A 20,487-nucleotide genomic window follows, 5' to 3' on the forward strand; every position below is an offset into this window, starting at 1 on the left:
GCAGCAGCAACCACAGCCTCCCAGACACTGTTCAGAGAGGTGTACTGTTTTCCCTCCTTGTAAATCTCACATTTGATGATGGACCACAGGTTCTCAATGGAGTTCAGATCAGGTGAACAAGGAGGCCATGTCATTAGTTTTTCTTCTTTTATACCCTTTCTTGCCAGCCACGCTGTGGAGTACTTGGACGCGTGTGATGGAGCATTGTCCTGCATGAAAATCATGTTTTTCTTGAAGGATGCAGACTTCTTCCTGTACCACTGCTTGAAGAAGGTGTCTTCCAGAAACTGGCAGTAGGACTGGGAGTTGAGCTTGACTCCATCCTCAACCCGAAAAGGCCCCACAAGCTCATCTTTGATGATACCAGCCCAAACCAGTACTCCACCTCCACCTTGCTGGTGTCTGAGTCGGACTGGAGCTCTCTGCCCTTTACCAATCCAGCCACGGGCCCATCCATCTGGCCCATCAAGACTCACTCTCATTTCATCAGTCCATAAAACCTTAGAAAAACCAGTCTTGAGATATTTCTTGGCCCAGTCTTGACGTTTCAGCTTGTGTGTCTTGTTCAGTGGTGGTCGTCTTTCAGCCTTTCTTACCTTGGCCATGTCTCTGAGTATTGCACACCTTGTGCTTTTGGGCACTCCAGTGATGTTGCAGCTCTGAAATATGGCCAAACTGGTGGCAAGTGGCATCTTGGCAGCTGCACGCTTGACTTTTCTCAGTTCATGGGCAGTTATTTTGCGCTTTGGTTTTTCCACATGCTTCTTGCGACCCTGTTGACTATTTTGAATGAAACGCTTGATTGTTCGATGATCACGCTTCAGAAGCTTTGCAATTTTGAGACTGCTGCATCCCTCTGCAAGATATCTCACTATTTTTGACTTTTCTGAGCCTGTCAAGTCCTTCTTTTGACCCATTTTGCCAAAGGAAAGGAAGTTGCCTAATAATTATGCACACCTGATATAGGGTGTTGATGTCATTAGACCACACCCCTTCTCATTACAGAGATGCACATCACCTAATATGCTTAATTGGTAGTAGGCTTTCGAGCCTATACAGCTTGGAGTAAGACAACATGCATGAAGAGGATGATGTGGACAAAATACTCATTTGCCTAATAATTCTGCACTCCCTGTATTTGTTTTTTGCAGACCTACTAATAAATAAATAAAGAAGCATCTGCTTTGAGCTACTTTTTCCCTATTCTTTGATAACAAATGACAGAAAATATGATTACATGGTGTTGCTTTATTAATACAAGCTTTTGATCAACAATCATAATTTAACCAACATGATGCAGAAGTGCATACAAATTCATGCTCTGACACAATAACCACAGCTAGTGGAAACTGTTGGCTGCTGACAGCTTAGCCAAAGAGTTTTTCACTGTGATCAAAACATCAGCTAATTGCTATCAGAACAGGTCTGGGTCCAGTTCACCATTCACTCACTTGTGGAAGAGAGGGAGACAGGTGTGCTCTCACACTGGGCTTTGTGTACAGCTGAAGTTATTTAAAGAAAAGGCTTCATAATAGGACTGAAAAAGTCTCCATTAATCACCTGATTATAGAAAATAATAAACCAGCCTACTGGAAGAAGAAAAACTTTTCATGCTAAACTGTTTTTAATTTTAATATGTGTTTAAACCAGAAACATATATTGCACTGAACCAATGAAATCATTTAAATTTTGTGTTAGAAGAAAAGTTTGCCTCCTTCTGATGTCCAAGAAAAAATTCTAATTACTCTGCCTTCAGCAAAAACACTCCCTGTTTACAGATTCCATTCAGGCTTCTTTTAATTACTGCATTTATTCATACCTGCAGGGCATAGAGGGTCCAAGGGGGCCACCGGGAAGCAGAGGTCCACCAGGAGAAGGCATGCCTGGGCCCAAGGTTTGTACATATGCTCAAAATCTTAGTGGTAATAACAAGGGGTCAGGATTTCTATGTGGAGGCCACAGAGTTTATAGTTGGAACTGGATCATATGACCCTGAAACGTCACATAGTTAAGTGGTATAATGCTTAGCAATAATGACTTAAACTGCAGGATCTGGCAAGCTGATTAATGATTTGATAGCCAAGCAAGCAAGGCTGATGCTTTTAGTCACATTTATCTCTATTGTACGTGTTCTGCTCTCAGCACTGAAGACAGAAATTAAAGGTTAACCTACAATTGGAGCGATACTGTATATCCACATAGATTATCAAGTGTACAACTGGGTGAGGATGTTAAATCAAAGTAAATTGAATGCTAAACTGACCAGGTACTCAGTCCGTCCTGTATTTTAAGCTGTTATGTAAACTTTCATTGCAAGTCTTCCTGGTGTCTCAGCATAAACGCTGGTGTGACCAGGCCTGTACAAAATAATGCCAGCAAGTATATTTTCTTAAAAAATACGTGGCTCTCTGGTAATAGTCCGCTTAGCAAATATTAACAATACTGGTGTAAGTGTTTTAGTAATTACGACAAGATGTGAAGATGTTATTGCCTAACACAGGGAGACCAAGGGTTTCCAGGTGAAATTGGTGCTCCAGGGGAGAGAGGGGCTGGAGACCCTGGAGCTAAGGTGAGTTGAAACCATTTGGTAAAAACCCACATCAGCAGCAGTTATCAGTATACATTATTTAAAGTATTAAACATTCCCTCCATAAACTCATACAGAGCCACCAATCTGTCCTCAGGGTGAACCAGGATCATCAGGAATGCCAGGTTTGCCTGGGCTTCCAGGGGAGGATGGAGCCCCTGGACAGAAGGTAGTTTGAAGATGTTTTAACCTGAGCAAACGCAAAATGCAGTTTTTAAATGATCATTTTATTTATTAAGGGAAAAAGCTATCCAAATCTATCTCGCTGTACATGGTAATTAAATTTTCTGTTGTATCAAAAAATCCCTTAAGTAAAACCTGTCTGATCAAGTGTAGTAGGCTAAAAGGTCTCAAGAACCAATGCAGCATCCCATGATATATAGAAATTTTCTAAAGATAGTTGACATCTATCAGTTTGGGAAGGATTATATATCCATTTCTAAGGCTTTCGGACTCAATCAAACCACATTGAGCTCCATTATGAACAATGGTGGTATGATTGTCTGGGGATTTGCTGTTTTAGGAGCTGGACAACTTGCCTTAATTGATGAAACCATGAATTCTGCTATCTGTGAGAAAATCCTGAAGAGAATGTCCAGCCATCAGTTCATATCCTGAAGCTCAAGCCCACTTGGCTTACTCTGAATCACTCAAAAACAACCAAATGAAGGTTTTGGGTTTTTGAAAAGTCTCCAATTAAAAAGTTTGTGCAAAGAGTGAGCCAAGATTCTTCTGCATTGATATGAAAGACTCTGAAGAACTGCAATTCAGCAACTGCCAGTTGCTGAATTGCAGTTCTTACTAACAAGGGTGTTACAACCAGGTTAGCAATATCTATTATTACATTTTGTTTGATGATGTAAAACATGTAAGTATGACAAATAGGCAAAACATTAAAAAAAACAAAAACAGGATGGGGCCAAATACTTGGATGCATGTGTGTCTTTAGGGCGAGCCCGGAGCTATTGGCCTAAGAGGGCCAGATGGCGCTCCTGGAATTGGTATCCAAGGTGAAAAGGTAAAAAAGTAATATTCCATATTTCATTTTCCTGCAAGTCAGTAAGTAAGTCAGACCAGTGAGTATATTCCTGATGTGACCTTCAAGGGTGACCAAGGCCAAAGAGGAATCAGAGGCTTGACTGGGCCGCCAGGCATTGCTGGACCCTCAGGACCAAAGGTGAGCAATCATTAGGCCATCATTAACATTTACCTGGAAAGAGATAATGAGAAAATATCCTCTGTACGTTTTTGGTCTTAACCAGTTTTCATACAATAAACTTTGTCAGGGAGAACCAGGAGCGCAAGGCAGGCTGGGTTTGCCTGGTCCTCCAGGACGCTTCATCACTGGACCCAAGGTATAAGATTCAGTTTTACTGAGCCATCAGTGTAAGACTGCGGAGATTCGTCATGTTTTCTTCACATTTTCACAAAATATGTGGTTATTATTTTAGGTTGTTCCAAGACTCTTTGTAGAAAGAAACATTGATTCTCCTGATGCACGTAAACTTGTTATTGGCATTATTGTTATTGTACTACATACATACTACATTATTGTAGAATCTCTGCTGTGATTTGGCACTATATAAATAAAACTGAATTGAATTGAATTAGTATGTTTTGTTCGTAGCATTAACCCATTATTAAACAATATTATCAGTGGTAGAAGTCTTTAATTTGCTTCTAAGTAGCAACAGCACAGTTGCACAATGTTCTACATTTTATATTGTATATACAGTGTCTATTAAAGTTAACCTTTTTATATTAGATGTACAACATCCATGTTGCACATCTATGTACAACCTTCTGTACTAAGGGGCAGCTTTGTTACTAAAAATGTGTTGTAGGGTGATCCTGGTCCAAATGGCCCTCCTGGTCCAGTTGGGGAGACTGGCTATGGACTTCCTGGTCCTAAGGTAAAACTGATATTATTATTCTCTGGTTGAAAAAGAAATATACATATAAATATGTATTGCATTTCTATTGGGTGCCTGCCTGTAGAAACAAGCATGAGTCAGATTTTCGAACAAACACATTTAAACATGCACTGTAAACCCGAATGTTCAAAGTAATTAAATAGATTAAGTAGTGTATACTCAAAGTCTTTAAAAAGTTCTGTTAACTTAAATATGTCAAGTTCGTGTAACATGTTCTTCTTTTTGAGTAAATGAAACTAATAATATTTGATTGAATTGAACTATTTCTATATTAAGTAAGCATCACTTAAAATCATAACTTAAGCACAACGTAACACAGTTAAGTTAGGACATATAAGAATGGTAAAGTCCTGTTATTTTTGTTGTTTCAAGTATAGGATTTAATAATAAACTTAATTTATGTAGCACATGCTAAAATACAATAAAATCTCAAAGTGTTTCACCAAATAAGTGAAATCAAATTGTCTTAAATGCATTAGTGGAAGACAAAATGTATTTATTTTAATATTCATTGTTTTATCAATGTATCCTACATATATATTTTTAATATTTTCCGCAAGTGTTGAGCAGCTGCAGGAATCAATTTTTATTCCGAGTTAATCTCTGATTCACCCTCCGAAGCGGAAGGCGGCGCTAATGAGCATTAATACGAAACACAGAAGAAGTAAAGGTATATGGGCGGGAACAGCACCAAAGAGGCAACACGGACGACTGGAGAAAGTTGGACCTAACCGCAGCAACTAGCATCACTGGACTTACAGTAAGTTTTCAATGTTGATATTAGTTTATTGTTAAAATACGAATATTTAGTTGTATTTTGGGTGTGTGTCGAAAAGAATAGCAGAAATGTCGGGTCCGTGTTTTTTATGTGCTTTGCTGCTCTCCCCGAAGGAAACTTTGTGCTTGCAGAGCTAGCATTAAGTTGTTGTAATGAGGGTCGCAGGCTGTTTAAAAAGTTAGATACTACTTGTTCTAGAGGTGGCGCCCGGTCGCCTAGTATGAAACAAAGTGTTTTAATCTCTTTAAATTTTTAAACCCCCTCTCATGACTCAGAATAGTTGGGTCCAAACAAGCCCGTTGTCCCTGCAGTTACACAACGGAGATGCCTGTCTGCAGTGAGAGTGCTTTCAAGCTGTTTTCTTGTTAGAAACGCTATATTTTAAACTATATGTGCAGGGTTAGGGTTGTGAAGGAGTGAAGGAGCTCTTGGACCTCTGGCCTGCTCTAAAAATGGAGTCTGAGGTAATATGGATCAGCTCTCTTTAAAATGAAAATTGTAATTCTTACTCATGTGGCAGCTTTTTGCTGCTTTATAAAGATGTGCGAGATTCTTCAAATTGAACTGTATTGTCCTTCTGCTGTAGTTGTATGCAGAGTTTCAGCGGATTACAAATCAGAACCTGCCCAATACATTCTACGCTGAACTTGACCGCCATCTTCCTCGACTGATGACCTTATTCAGACAGAAGGCATCAAAAACTGGGAAGACAGCTGATGCCCTGGCTGAAATTCTAAGAATTCACAATGAACAGGTAATAATAGATTGTTACACATTTCATAGGTTGAACCAGTGGAACATTGGACAGGTTCAATGATTTAAATGAGCTTTTTGAATTTTGCTATTACTCCACTTTGTGTTTGCTATTTGTCTGACTGTATTAAAGATGTGAACAGGTTATTTGTGGACATATGTTCTGATTTGACTGTTGTTTTTGTTGTTGTTCAGTAAACTCACCAGTATATACAATTCTGTTTTTATCTGGAAATAGGAAATCCATGATATCCACACCAAGCGCACTACCGTTCTCCACGCCCTTCCTGTCTATCTGCGTGAGGATGTCTCTGGATTTTTCAGAACCTGCACTGTGAGTGTCCTTAAGTATCTAACAGATACTACTGTGTATATAAACAGTGCATCAAAGTACAAACATGTATTTTGATGCACTGTTTGGACTTACCTTTGTTTAGTCTACCCATACGGTTTCCATGTATGGTCTTTTCTGTCTCCTCACTACGAATGAACTGAATTGGTGTTTTGTTGAAAGTGATAAGATGTTTAGTAAAACATTTTCCTGTGTATTTCCTTTAGCTTAGTTTCAGTCTATCTCACACCACTTGATTCTCTGGTGAATTAGCTGATTTATGTGTGCAGAACATGGATCTTCTGTTTTTCACCTCTTACAGTGAGACTCAGGTCTCCCTTGTAAAAGAGGTATTGGATCTCAATTGGAGTTGGTAAAATGAGAAATTATATGTCGTCTGTTGTATTTCTTGGGTTAGATTGTGATTAGTATCTCTTTTTCATTAATTCAGGACGAATCTGATGAGTTGGAGCTTGATGGTGTTGAAGTGGCCCTCTTCACTGTCATTAGTGACCATGACACGACAAGTCCAGTTCACTACCAACCTGTGAAAATCTCTGTCGTCATTGAAAGTGATGCCGTGTTCAGTCTCCCCAGATTTGGTGAAGCCTTCCTGGTAATGTTTGGACTGATCTATGCACCTCAGCTACCCCAAAGCCCTGACCAACACTTTAGAATTTACTCAAAAGATTTTACTTGGTCTAGAAAGTGGTAAACTGTCACCCAGGTTACAGACCCTCAAGAATGACTTGGTTATGTAGGAACTCATCTGAAAGAAGGATGCAGGGTGAAGCATTATAAAAGGCTAGTTCAAAGTTCTCTCCTTTTATCTAAATAATGCCTCAAAACGTTATTGCATTCAGCCAATAGGTCCAAACTATACAACGTGCCTTTGTTCTCATTAACATAATGCAAAGCAACACTAATGTTTTGTGTGTTTTAATGTTTTTCGTAATACTATTTCCAAAACATTGTGGGCTGCGCAAGATGACCTAAATTTCACTGTTTGATACTGGTTAATGTAAAACAAATAGCATTGTAATTCACTCAAATTGCTGCCCTGTTGCCTTATTCAGATATTCAGATATTATTCAGATATTAGCCAGAGAGCCAAAAGCCAGAGAGCCAGAGAGCCAAAAGCACATTTTGATATTATTTATTATTATTTGGCATTATTTTTCATTACTCTGACAGTTTTCCTGACTAAACAATTTTTGGTCTACTTATTTTAATTTATAAATGTTTTTGTTAATTATTTTTAATTTATTTATTTATTTTTAAAAAAAAATGTATTTAATTTCAACATAGTGCTAAAAGGGAGCAGGCAAGATACTGTTCAATGGCAGATGTTTATGACTTTTGCATATTAAGTTACCGATACTCAGTGTAATTGAGGCAATCAATTGCCTCAAAAATTTTAAGTTTTGGGTCACATGTTTTTAAGTATCAAGTAGTCAACATATTTGACTAACGTGTACTTAAAATAATGACAACACAAACTAATAAACATTTGAGTTTTGTTAACATAAAAATGTTGTGGTTGTGTACTTATTTTTTATAAGTTCTGTGAACTTATTTCTTTGAATTTGTAAACTTGAAACTTTAAGTCATATTAACTGCAAATATTTGAGTTGACCGTTCTCAAAAGATACAAGTACCATGTAATCCAAACTTTTATGTTCTGGAAAAATTTGACTTTTGAGTTGATCAACTCAAAAAAATTGAGGCAATCGATTGCCTCAATTTTTTTGAGTTCTGGTAACTTATTCGGGTTTACAGTGTGTGCTGAGTGCGTCCAAATCTGGAAAAGAATCAATAATCAAACAAGTAATGAGGGGCAGATCAGGAAACACGTGTTTGTGCTTTCATCATCAAGGCCATTTACAGTCCATCTAGAAAGAACAGAGAATATGTCAAAAATTAGGATGGGAAGCACAGCTGTACATCCTGTCATGCTTTCCATACGCTAACATTTGCTGAAAATCTCAGCTAATAAAATGCTACAACCTGTTTTTATGTTTTGCTCAATACTTAACCCTCTCAGGCTCAAATTAAGTTTTTGTTGCTAATGCACAAAAGAATACCTGCAGTGGTACTTCTAAGTAAAAAAAACCTCATAAAATATGTATGTGGGGTAATCAGGTTGTTAGCTTTTACTTGTTGCAAATCTGCAACGCCTGCCTTGAGAGGGTTAATATAAGGGACCAAGCAAAGGAGCATATGTGTCCATTTATGTGCATATTCCACTTTAGTTTGTTTTGCAAGTCTGTAAATCTCTTTGTATCCTTTGTATGAATGAATTATTGATTCCTATGTATCTGCCTCCTGTAGGGTGACCGAGGAGATCGAGGCCCTCCAGGCCCATTTGGTCCCAAAGGAGACGGCTATCCTGGCCCCATGGTGAGGAGCTGATTTAGACAATGACATATGTCTCCTCATAAATCTGTACACCCATACCTTTCATCTGCATACTATATCTAGTCCTCCATCCAGCTAGCATTTGCCTCTCTTGTACTGCCGCTCAGTTCCAACCCTCTATCAATCAGTGAGACATTTATAACCCAACTTTACAGTAGGTGGCCCTTACACTTATCCTGAGTATGTTTCCTTTAACTTAAACCAGAGGGAGATGAAATTAACATGACTTTCATTAAGGGCAGTAAGAATAAAGGTGGTGCCTTAAAAAAATAAGAAAAAAAATCACTTACTATATTTTACTTTCTCATTGAGGGTTGGATATGAAGATTGAAACCAAATGTTTGGTCTGTAAACCAGATGCTTAGCTTACCTTAGCATAAAGTCCGGGAACAATGAGAAGCCGCTAACCTGTTTTATTGCATTATTTTATAAAAGCCAGACAATTTCTTATTCAATTTCAAGTATTATACTCTGCTTGTTTCAGAGTACAATATTAACTTACTCTTCTTTCTGGAAATCCATACTTAAGTTAGCTTTTTGCTTTTTCAGGGTCCTCCTGGGCTGCCTGGACTTCCAGGAGAACCTGGGCCGGAGGGAGTGGGCGTTCCTGGACCGAAGGTGAGAATGTGGATCCATAAGATAGAACTTTCCAGCGTGCATTTCTTTCAAATGTCAGTGTAAAGTTGGGTCTTTGTTTAAAAAAAGTTGAGAATTATAGTAAGGTTACAGTAGGTTTCCACACTTTCCAGCAGACTTTGTGGTTTGTACAAAGGTCCCAGTATAGTGATGTGTTGGTAATTTGCAGGTCTACATAGTCATTTTAAAAATATGTCTACACACTAAAGCTATATGAAATCAATTCACTTCCATTTTCAAATCAATTTTATTTATATAGCACCAAATTACAACAACAGTTGATGTGCTTAAAATTGTAAGGTAATGACGAAACAGTACTGCAGAAAAACCCCAACATTAAGACAATACCCTATCAGCACACACTTGGCAACACTGGGAAGGAAAAAACATAGGAACTATGCTAAAGGACCAGCAACAGCACAAACATGAATAACAGAAGCCCACATTAACAGTTGTTGCTGTTTATGACGCTTCCCGCAGGTTCAGTATACAATTATAACATGTAGACATGCGGTCTGCAAAGCTCCTGGATCTGTCATACAGTATTGTGATGATAGTTAGTCACTGCTTATAAACATTATGGAATTCATTATTGGTTTGAATGCAAAATTCAATCAAAAATATCCCATGTTTCAAAAATCTTGTAGGATGTAAACCTTATATGACATAGATGGTTCTTTCTGTGAGGTCAGAATTTAGAGCCAAAGCCATTGTCAAGTCCTGGTAAGATGAATTTCCAAGTTGTGTTTGAATCTGCACTGAAGATAAGTGAGATTATCTCACCATTGAAAGATTTGGTCTTTTGTTTAGGGAAGCTAATTAAGGGAAACACGATTTTAGTCAGTGCACGAGTTTGTTTGACAGATTGTAAATTGCTGTGCTGTCAGTGTTCATCTATCTTTGCTGTGCATTCATCTTTGCAGGGCGATATTGGATTTCGAGGGTTGCCTGGTTTACCAGGACTTCCAGGTGAAGGCCTCCCAGGACCTCTGGTAAATTTAAAACCTTTACATTTTTCAAATCTTTAACCTCTGCTGTTTTAAGCAACTCCCTTTTACCTGTTTTGTAATCAGAAATATTATAATATTATTCATTTTTATTTGGTTTTTTATTTGGTTTATGGGAACATGAGCCGAGGACAACATTCTAAGATGTTTACTTGAGAGGAGCCTTTTTCAAATTTCTCCTAAGTACTGCCAGATGGTTGTGACTGAGTTACATTCTCTGAAGAATAACAGGTTGAAAAAAAAAACACAGTGCATCGTCTTCTGTGCAAACATGCCCACAACTGGGCTGCTTGTTCATTTTTTGGTGGCATTTATCGTGATTTTTCCAACAGCACTGTGACACATGGGTGCAGGGTGTGAATCTCCACAGACATATGTGTCTGATGAGAAACACTTGGCCTAACAGGCCTTACTAAAAGAACACCCGGCACCCCGCATGTCCTCACATATCATATCCAGATTCCCCACAGGCTTCAGGCCACTGTCTGTGCAGGTCCGAGCTCTGTCAAAGTCATGCAGCAGTAGGCAGGTTTTAATTGAAGACGCAAATAATAGGAAAAAATGGGAAAGCAGAGCACACTGACACTTATCAGCTCTTGTCCGTGCTGAGAAAATGGTGATGTGAAACATTCACAACAACACTGGTAACCTTGAAGTTGCTGCTCTTTATTACAAGAATACAAAGTGTGTTTCATACTCTTATAGATAAAGTAAATTTTTTGTTGGGTTGAGTTATTAATTGCACATGTGATATATATAGCTGCTATTGCCTTTTCTCACATTATGAAGTCAACCCAAACAGGAAACGTATTACAGTCAAAATCTTTTGTGGGTCATGACATCAGATAATTTCTTGGATTAAGCTGTTTTCACAGATGCACTGCAGCCCAGAAATCGAGTTGTCATAGCAGCATACAGACAACAAAGCATTCAAAGTAGAGGAGTGTACAGATGTCACACATGCATGTGCAAGATTGAGTTGTGTATGTTTTCTAATCAAAATCAGTAATCTTATTTTACTTATTTTCTTTTTTTTAAGCCATTCAAGAAAAATTGAGGATATTTTGCCAACTTTAAGCTTTAATACTGAACACAGACAAGAGAAAACACATTACTGAATTCACTTTGGAGTTTGATGATAACTGGTAGCTGCACGTGACTTGAATTTGCTGTAGTCATGACTAGTTGACATTCAGTCATGACTACAGCAAAAGGCTTAAGTAATAGAGTATTGTTCCTGGCTTTTTTAATAACATTCCACCTGACAGGTGTCTCCCTGCCTACACCTCGCCACAGGTGGAGCCTGTATACTTATGTGAACAGCAAGTCAGCAGGTCTGCTGCCTTGACCCCAGTAACTGTGCCATTTGTATGGCTGCAACAAATATTTCTTTCATAAATTACAAATCTGCTTTTTTGTCACATTGTAGCTATTTTGTAACTGACCTTGAGCTGTAGTTATATAAGCAACATGTTTTGACTTGCAGGGTAACCCTGGGAGACCTGGTCCACCTGGGCCAACAGGTCCTCAAGGGCAAGGAGTTCAAGGGCCAAAGGTAGGCTGTAATTTATTGTCCTTGATAGACATTCACATATCTATAAAATATCAAGACATCCAGGGCTCTGTGTACTACCTAAACCTGTAAGTATCTATCACAAGCTGTAACACAACTGCCTTGTGTGTTTGATTCAGGGTGAACAGGGGGCCCAGGGTGTGGTAGGACCAAGAGGAATACCTGGAGAAGGCTTTCCTGGAGCTAAAGTCAGTTACTGTGTTACCCGGGACTGAATGTGGGGTTGTGAGCATTTATAATTCTTTGAGTGCTGATGTTTTGCAATGTGGTGTGCAACAGGGTGATCGAGGTTTGACAGGGGAGAGGGGGCTGAAGGGGATCAAAGGAGATGTAGGAGACCCTGGAACCCCAGGGCAACCTGTGAGTGACGCTAATGATTCCTTCATGTCTCACTTTGTTGTGTTCTGTTTTGTGATGGCTGGGGAGAGGGCTCCAACCCCTGAACCTGCTCCTATGCTGCTTGTTATCGCTACTGACATTTGTCTGCCCCATGAAACTGGAAGATTTGCAGAAACAGTGACACTTTGTGAATAAACGTTTTTTAATATTTTTGATCCTAGGGCCGACTCGGTGCCAAAGGTGAAGCTGGCCTCACTGTGAGTGTCATGTGTTCATATCTGTATCGTTTTACTTTTTGTGATTATCCATATGCTTATATTGTGTATTCATTGCAGAGAGAAGACGTCATTCGATTGATCAAAGAGATCTGTGGTAAAATATCTTTTGATAGCATAAATATTGTAGTAGATTTAATTTCTCAATGAAAGCCACTGTGTCATCTGATCTGTAAAGTGCTGGATCCAGTTCCACAGACTGGAACTCATCAATGTGACATTTCCGCCATGATCTCATATGTTGATGTGATGTGATTCTAGGATGTGGGATCAAGTGTAAGGAGAGGCCTATGGAGCTGGTGTTTGTCATTGACAGCTCAGAGAGTGTGGGGCCTGAGAACTTTGAAATCATCAAGGACTTTGTGAATGCATTAGTGGACCGGGTAACAGTGGGCCGAAACGCCACCAGGATTGGCCTGGTCCTGTACAGCCTTGAGGTGAGAACTGTATTCAACTTGGCCCGCTATGTCACCAAACAGGATGTCAAGAATGCAATCAGAAACATCCCATATATGGGAGAGGGCACCTACACTGGTACCGCTATCCGCAAGGCGACGCAGGAGGTCTTCCATAGTTCACGTTTGGGAGTAAGCAAAGTGGCCATCGTGATTACTGATGGGCAAACCGACAAGCGAGAACCAGTGAAGCTGGATATAGCTGTGCGAGAAGCACACGCTGCCAATATTGAGATGTTTGCCCTGGGGATCGTTAACACCTCAGACCCAACGCAGGCCGAATTCCTGAAAGAACTGAATCTAATCGCATCTGATCCAGACACGGAGCACATGTTCCTCATTGATGACTTCAACACCCTGCCAGGTAAGAGGCATTTTCTTTACTTACCCTTAATATGAGTCTTTGTTAATGAGTTGAGTTGCTTGCTGATTGTATTCTGATTATATTCCTATAGAACAGGAATGATGTCTTTGTAAAAAGCAACATAAATGTGATTTTCGGTGATTTATTACAGCTAACTGTAATAAAGCATTCTTCAGCAGCATCCTTCACAAAATGTGAAGAATTGACTGAAGTATTGTGATAATATCCCTAAGGAACTGAGACAAGAATTCTAAAATTAAAATAAAATAATATCCTCTGGCAAATTAGTTGTATTCATTCAGCACAGCCAAAATAGCATGAAAAAACCCCCGTAATGGCACAAAATGTCCCCAGGATTACCTTAGGGATGTCGCATTGTGAGTTGCCTGGTGATTCCCGCCTGTAGTGAACCAATTTTTTAAAAATAGATTTTTCCATTTTTATACGGATCCATTTATATGTGAAGTGCTTGTGTGACTTGAAATCTACAATTTTTGTGTTATATTATTAAAAAATCATATCTTAACTTATATCTTATACAAGCTATTTTAGACACCTATTTAGCGCACGTTTATGTACCCTATAGTTACATTTACTTTTTTTTTTTTAACAATGCACCAAGTCTAACTACAGATATGCAAGTCACATATACTCATTATTATTTAATCTAGGCAGAATAACCTCATAGTGGTTTCAAATCTCATTAGCGTTCTGATCTTCCACTGTTAGTTGGTTAGTTTGTGGTTAGCCCTACTGTCTGTGGCAATCCATAATTTAGCATTCTATGTTGATGTGAGTGACAATTTGAAGAAATAATGGATTATGCATCTTCAATAACACTTCTGAAGAGCTTAACCTAAACCAGCCAGCTACTGTACTTTTGCACACTTAGCCAGTTTGGTTTCACTGTAGCTTTGCACGTTACTGGAGCAAAAGTAGGCATTATTATAATGAATGTAGTGTGTTCACGACCCGGAATCTGCTAATTAGCAGAAGGCAAAGCTTTATAAAGGCATGGGTGATAGGAATGTTTATTTCTCAAGCTTTATCTGTTACTGGCACTAAATGAAGTATATTAGTATTCCACCTCTGCATATGACCTGTATGTTTGTTTGTGCACAAAATTAATGCAAAGCCATCTGATAGTTAGAAATTTAACAGAAAAGAATTCCTAAAAAAATCTTTTAGGCTATGTCTGGCGAGCGAATAGTGACAAAACAGTAATTAGTTAAATCCTTTTTCCTAGTTCCTAACTTCTGTGTCTTTGTGTCACAGCCCTCGAATCCAAGCTGGTCAGCCAGTTCTGTGAAGATGAGAATGGAGCCCTAATATATAACAGAATAACTAATGGCTACAACGGCTATGGAAACAATGGTTATAATGGGAACAAAAATTTAATCAATGGAAAGTATGCTACTGGTGGCTATGGGTACAGGCCTGTGACCCAACCGGAAGTAGAGAATGGACGTCAGACTGGTATCAACACTGGTATCAGCACACACAGCCATGGAGGAATGATAGAGACCACCCAGCATGAGATTAAAGGATCCAACAAAGTACATGTATGAAAACAAGAATACATCTTTATATGTACATTACACACATTTATTATTCTAACAACTGGTTTCTGTTTTTTTCCTCAATAGGAAGGAGGGGTGCAGCGTGGGGACACATTTACCCACAGCACCTCAGACAAACATCTCTCTCCATCCAGGGAACACTCTTCATCGTCATCATCATCTTCATCCACAAGCATAAGTACAACATCCTCCGGTGTTTCTGTACAGTATGTACCTGTACCAAGGCCAGTTCTTCCCAAAGGTATATGAAGTCCAATACTCTGCTCTACTTTTCTATCTTTCTTATGAGCAAAATTATTTTTATTACAGAGATCCAAAATAAATAAATTCCCTCACTGCAAAGACATACCATGAGCAAAAATTCAGTTAGGACCTCAATATTTAAAAGACAATACACATACTATGTGTATCTGCCCTCACATACATATGAACTCGATTGATGTCCCATTCATAAACAATAGGGTTTAATATGACATTCAATTCAGTTTTATTTATACAAGGCCAAATCACAACAACAGTCGCCTCAAGGTAGACCCTACAATAATACATGCAGAGAAAAACCCAACAATCATATGATCCCCTATGAGCAAGTGGTTTGGCAACAGTGGGAAGGAAAAACTCCCTTTTAACAGGAAGAAGCCTCCAGCAGAAACAGGCTCAGGGAGGGGCGGCCAGATGCCACGACCGACTGGGGTGAGAGAAGGAAGACAGGATAAAAGACATTGGCCAAACCTTTGCAGCTGTTTCAACTCTTCTGGAAAGGTCCAATAAAGTGCGACTCTCAGTGTGACTGTGGCCCAAGGTGTTACAATCAATGCAGTATATTTACAAGGTTAAATAGAGCTAAAGGTTAGCAATAAGTTAGCTAGCTAGTTGACATGTTAAAATGATATGTCACGCTATAACTAAACTATTTTTTTTCTAAATGTACATTATCCTTAATTAAGGACACAAGAGGAGGATAATACTTTATTTATCACATGATAGGAAAATTCTTTATCTTTTAATAACTTTGGACTAATGGCAGCTTTCAGAGTTACTTAAAATACTTAAAATGGACCTAAAATGATACGCCACCTCATGGCCACAGTATTTTTTTGTGACATGAATATTTTTTGTAAGAACCTGCAAACAGATGTTAATGTCAACAACCGAAATGAATAATGGCACAGAAAATTACTTATGATATCAGATAATTACTGAAATCCAAACCTCTGCCTTCAGTGTGGGGGTGGTACATAATAATCCGTTCATGTTTAAATGTTTTCTGTGTTTTGCACCCTGTTATATTTTTGTCCGTATAGTGCTGATAGCAGTATAGTACTATACTATACTGCTATCAGCACTATACTGATAAGGGATAGTGACACTGGGGCATTAAACGAATAGTCAGCAATCTCAGTTTTGAGATGGCTGCAAATGTGGTGTGATGACACCTGATGGAGTAGATGAAGCTCCTTTGGAGTTCTAGTCCAGTGTGCTTTGAGTACAGGCAGCAGAAAGGGAGCAGCTTTCGTTGATGTGGCCTTTCTGCTGTGTGCGCAGCAAGGTGAAGAACAGGGAAGCCAATTATTTTTGATGCAGTGTGGCTGATTTTGTGCAATCTGCTCTTTTCTGACAGCATGGTGAAGAAACGGAGCAGAAAGGGCCACTCTGAGGTTAGATTAGGTGGAAACGAGTTCTCTCATTCATATGACATCTTCTCCTGCAGAGACTGTCCCCTTGGACCCCCGCTGTGGCTTGGTTCTGGACCAAGGCACGTGCAGGGACTACAGCATCCGCTGGTACTATGACAAACAAGCAAACGCGTGCGCCCAGTTCTGGTACGGAGGCTGCAATGGCAACAAAAATCGATTTGACACAGAGGACGAGTGCAAGAGGACATGTGTGGAAGTCAGATCAACTGGTATGCTCTCATGATTTATGTCAGCCATATTTTTGTCTTTTATGTCTTTCACACCTTGCTGCTTTATTTGCCTATTTCATGACTGAAATATTGAGGCTTTGACACTCCGCTTCGATCCAAATGTTTGGGAGTATTGACTTTCTCATATATTTTTTTTCCAGGTGGCTGAGTGAGGGCATCCGTCACACATCTGCCTACATTTCGAGGAGGGGCAGCTATGACCAGCCATTTTTCACAGGGTTATGTGAAGTTTTAGCATAATTCTCAGGCATATACATGTACACTGATGTTCTGTATCATCTCCACATTTTTGCCTCCTCCTCCAGGATCTCTTGTAATTACAGTGAAAAAAAGGAACGTAGCATGGATAGATAGGGCAGGAGATCATCCGTCTTCTCTCAGGAATACAGATGAGGGCTGGCTCGTAGCGTGTTAGGAGTTCCAGAGGACTTGACATACCCACAGATCATTTTTTTCATACAAAGCCTGAGTGCTGCAAACGTGTTGAAAAGATGGACTATAACTAATAACTCCAGTGCTTCATGACTTGTCATATAGATTTAATTTCCTTACTCAATCACTCTGAGGTCTATTAGTGCATATTCACAAAAAACTAAAAACACAGTAGAGATGAAGCTTCTCATCCCTTGTATCGATCAAATATAGTTTTTTTTTCTTTTCATATATATGATTCCTAACTTTATGGAATCTTTTTGAGCATTTGAATGTGTTTTTTCTTAGATTTACTGAATGAAAAATGTTTACACTGTTTCACTTCACAAGCTGTAACAATAATGGAAATACATGCATGTATACTCACACACACTGCCCTCTACTGGGTAACAAGTATTAATGTCATAACTGACGTCTGCTGTATGAGCAGAAAACCTACTGTTGAGCACCCCATCTTTGTTGCAAGGCTATACTGACTGCATTCATACATACTGTACTAAGTGCTACATGGTCATCATTTAATATCAAACATTTTTTAATTAATCATTTCTAAAGTAATATGTGTAAAATGCACCAACGTTATTGTATAAACATGATTTGGAGTATGGGGGTATTTTTTCTAAAATAAAGCTGACTTTTATTCTTTTCCAATGTCTATATTTTATTTAAGCCTTCCTAAAAATCCCAAAATTGATCATATAAAAAGTGTCCTAACATCGGCATTTGTAGTATTTATTAATATTATTAGGAGAAACATTTTGACTGAGGATGTTTAAAGTTTGGAACATGTTTCATGTTATCAGTGCGTCGATTCAACGGTTCATCAAGGCTCATAATAAAACCAAATTGCTTTTAGCGTAGCAGTTCATGGTTCTTGATGGTTAATGGTTCAGATATGAACATTAACATAGGCTTTCATAGACTGAATATAAAAGATGGAATGCTCTGTGACTATTTTCATGATGACTTCATGAGCTCCATCAATTATGTTAAGTCACATTAAATACAACATGAAATTATTTTTGTAAATGTTGGTCAGCATTGGTAAGAAAGGAGAGTAAATCAGGTAATGTACCAAGAGTGGGTGGTGTCCATTGGTTTCACAGTCAAATCATCTCCACAGTTGGGATGCCCCATTTGAAAAGGGTAAAACTTTGTTTGTGATCACTGCTGGCTTTATTATTACCGCAGCCCTGTAACCATTTATATTTGTGTTGAAAAACACCAGAATCTGGGCAATGTTCTTCTGACGATACGCGATCATAGGGGAAAAAAAACCTCTGCATTGGCGCTGGTACAGAATATAAATAGCTTCCTGTTTAAACTTCTTCTAAGTGATCGCTAAGGGTTTTACATCTTTCTGTTGCAACATTCTCCTCTCTGTAATCGGTTATATATTGAAATGCCTGTACATGTCTTCAACCTGGGCATGCTTTGTGTGCCAGGTTACAAAGGCCCTGGTGGGTGACCGACCGAAACAACTCCATCTTTTATAAAACAAGTAAGCACCCAACGAGAATAAGGGGCCAGTCAGAGTAAAATATAATTTAATTTTGATCCACTTTCCCCAACAGTAATTTTTATACAGTCCCTTAATACCCTGGACAAATGGCTACTTAAATGTGATTTCAATATGGTGTAAGTGTGCATAATTAACCTCCTGTGGCTTTAGGGAAGTGGCAGAGTCAGCTCTATCCTTCTCCTTAAATTACATTAGACACTCCTCGACAAGTGGCATAGTGTGATCTATCTTTAGCGCTGCCCACGGGAGAAATGTTACCTAACTCTACACACTCCTCACTTTATCAGGCAACAGGAATAAGACTCATATTGATTCAGACGCACCAGTAATTACCTTTTTTAATTGGCATTTTAACATCTTGTAGTAACTTCTGCGGTGTGACCATCCATCCATTCAAGACCAAGGAGATCAAATAAATGTTTTCATTTTAAAATCATCTTGGTGAATGGAAGAGTGTTTTAAAAGGTTCAATAGCGGAGTGCCACACACACATGCTGACACATACCAACAGCCAACAAGGAAAGTGCTGAATAATGCTGATTGGTGGAAAGAAGTTCTTCCAGAGACAATTTTTGCTGTCATTATGCAAAATTCACTCATATCAATAGACTCCTGCTCATGTGAGTAATTTACAAGAACTTGCCACATTAGCTTATTATTATCCTGAATTTTTTGTGTTCTCTGTAAAGTGCACAAATGCACGTTACAAATGACCCATTTGTGGTGGACTATCAGTCTGCTGTAATCAATTAGCATTTGATTTCCATGAATTGATTTTGAATTTCATTTCTTTTCATTTCTCGTCAATATTTTTCTGTTTGACTTCGAGCTCAGATATTAGCATAAATATAAATGTTAATATTGTCAGTTAAAGTGAATTGTTGATGCTATCTCCATCCATCTTCTTCTGCTTATCCAGGGCCAGGTCGCGGGGGCTGCAGCCTAAGTAGAGAAGCCCAGACCTCCCTCTCCCCAGCTACCTCCTCCAGGTTGTCTGGGGGAACACCAAGAGGTATATAATCTCTCCAGCATGTCCTGGTTCTGCCCCAGGGCTTCTTCCCGGTGGGACATAACACCTCACCCAGGAGGTGTCCAGGAGGCATCCTCGTCAGATGCCCAAACCACCTCAACTGGCTCCTTTTGATGTGGAGGAGTAGTGACTCTACTCTGAGCCCCTCCCAGATGGCTGAACTTCCCAGCCACTCTTCAGAGGAAGCCCATTTGTGCTGCTTGCCAGGCATAGCCCGAAAAAGGGACATGGGCAGGGGTGCGCACAAGTGGTCCGCAGGTGCGCATGCGCTGTCAAAATAAAAAACGCGCACCAGATAAGAAGTTGCAATGTCAGAAGGAGTCTGAACCGCAAAAGAAGCGCTTCTGACATTTGTTTGGAGGTGGAGGAACACCAAAGTAATTGCTTAAAGGAGCTTGCTTCTTCGACATCTTTAAGTGTTCTAAACAAATGTTTGTCCTCCTCCAGAAAATTTAATGTATGCAAACATGCGCTGCAACTTCTTATCTGGTGTGCGTCTTTTATTTTGAAAGCGCATGCGCACCTGCAGACCACTTATGTGCACCC

General features: G+C 39.2%; 1 protein-coding gene across 2 annotated transcripts in view; it reads left to right on the forward strand.

Moving 5' to 3' along the window:
* LOC146681516 (uncharacterized) overlaps positions 1–18,040 on the forward strand; it is a 39,739-nt gene extending 21,699 nt beyond the window's left edge. Inside the window, exons 17-36 of one of the 2 annotated variants that reach the window (XM_085448416.1) lie at positions 1,826–1,894; positions 2,501–2,569; positions 2,685–2,756; positions 3,537–3,605; positions 3,693–3,764; positions 3,874–3,942; positions 4,432–4,500; positions 8,715–8,783; positions 9,351–9,419; positions 10,361–10,429; positions 11,931–11,999; positions 12,137–12,205; positions 12,297–12,377; positions 12,578–12,613; positions 12,692–12,728; positions 12,893–13,450; positions 14,726–15,006; positions 15,097–15,271; positions 16,742–16,936; positions 17,098–18,040. In XM_085448416.1, the coding sequence (XP_085304542.1) occupies positions 1,826–1,894; positions 2,501–2,569; positions 2,685–2,756; positions 3,537–3,605; positions 3,693–3,764; positions 3,874–3,942; positions 4,432–4,500; positions 8,715–8,783; positions 9,351–9,419; positions 10,361–10,429; positions 11,931–11,999; positions 12,137–12,205; positions 12,297–12,377; positions 12,578–12,613; positions 12,692–12,728; positions 12,893–13,450; positions 14,726–15,006; positions 15,097–15,271; positions 16,742–16,936; positions 17,098–17,105 (2,205 nt within the window). In that variant the 3' untranslated portion in view covers positions 17,106–18,040. Of the gene's footprint in view, positions 1–1,825; positions 1,895–2,500; positions 2,570–2,684; positions 2,757–3,536; positions 3,606–3,692; positions 3,765–3,873; positions 3,943–4,431; positions 4,501–8,714; positions 8,784–9,350; positions 9,420–10,360; positions 10,430–11,930; positions 12,000–12,136; positions 12,206–12,296; positions 12,378–12,577; positions 12,614–12,691; positions 12,729–12,892; positions 13,451–14,725; positions 15,013–15,096; positions 15,272–16,741; positions 16,951–17,097 lie in introns of those variants that run through there. The other variant, XM_085448415.1, reaches the window with a different exon arrangement.
* Positions 18,041–20,487: the final 2,447 nt, after the last annotated feature.

Source organism: Copadichromis virginalis, linkage group LG23, assembly GCF_057382275.1.
Source record: "Copadichromis virginalis isolate Kocher_CV1m ecotype Utaka linkage group LG23, C_Virginalis_male_GT1.1, whole genome shotgun sequence".
NCBI lineage: Eukaryota > Metazoa > Chordata > Actinopteri > Cichliformes > Cichlidae > Copadichromis > Copadichromis virginalis.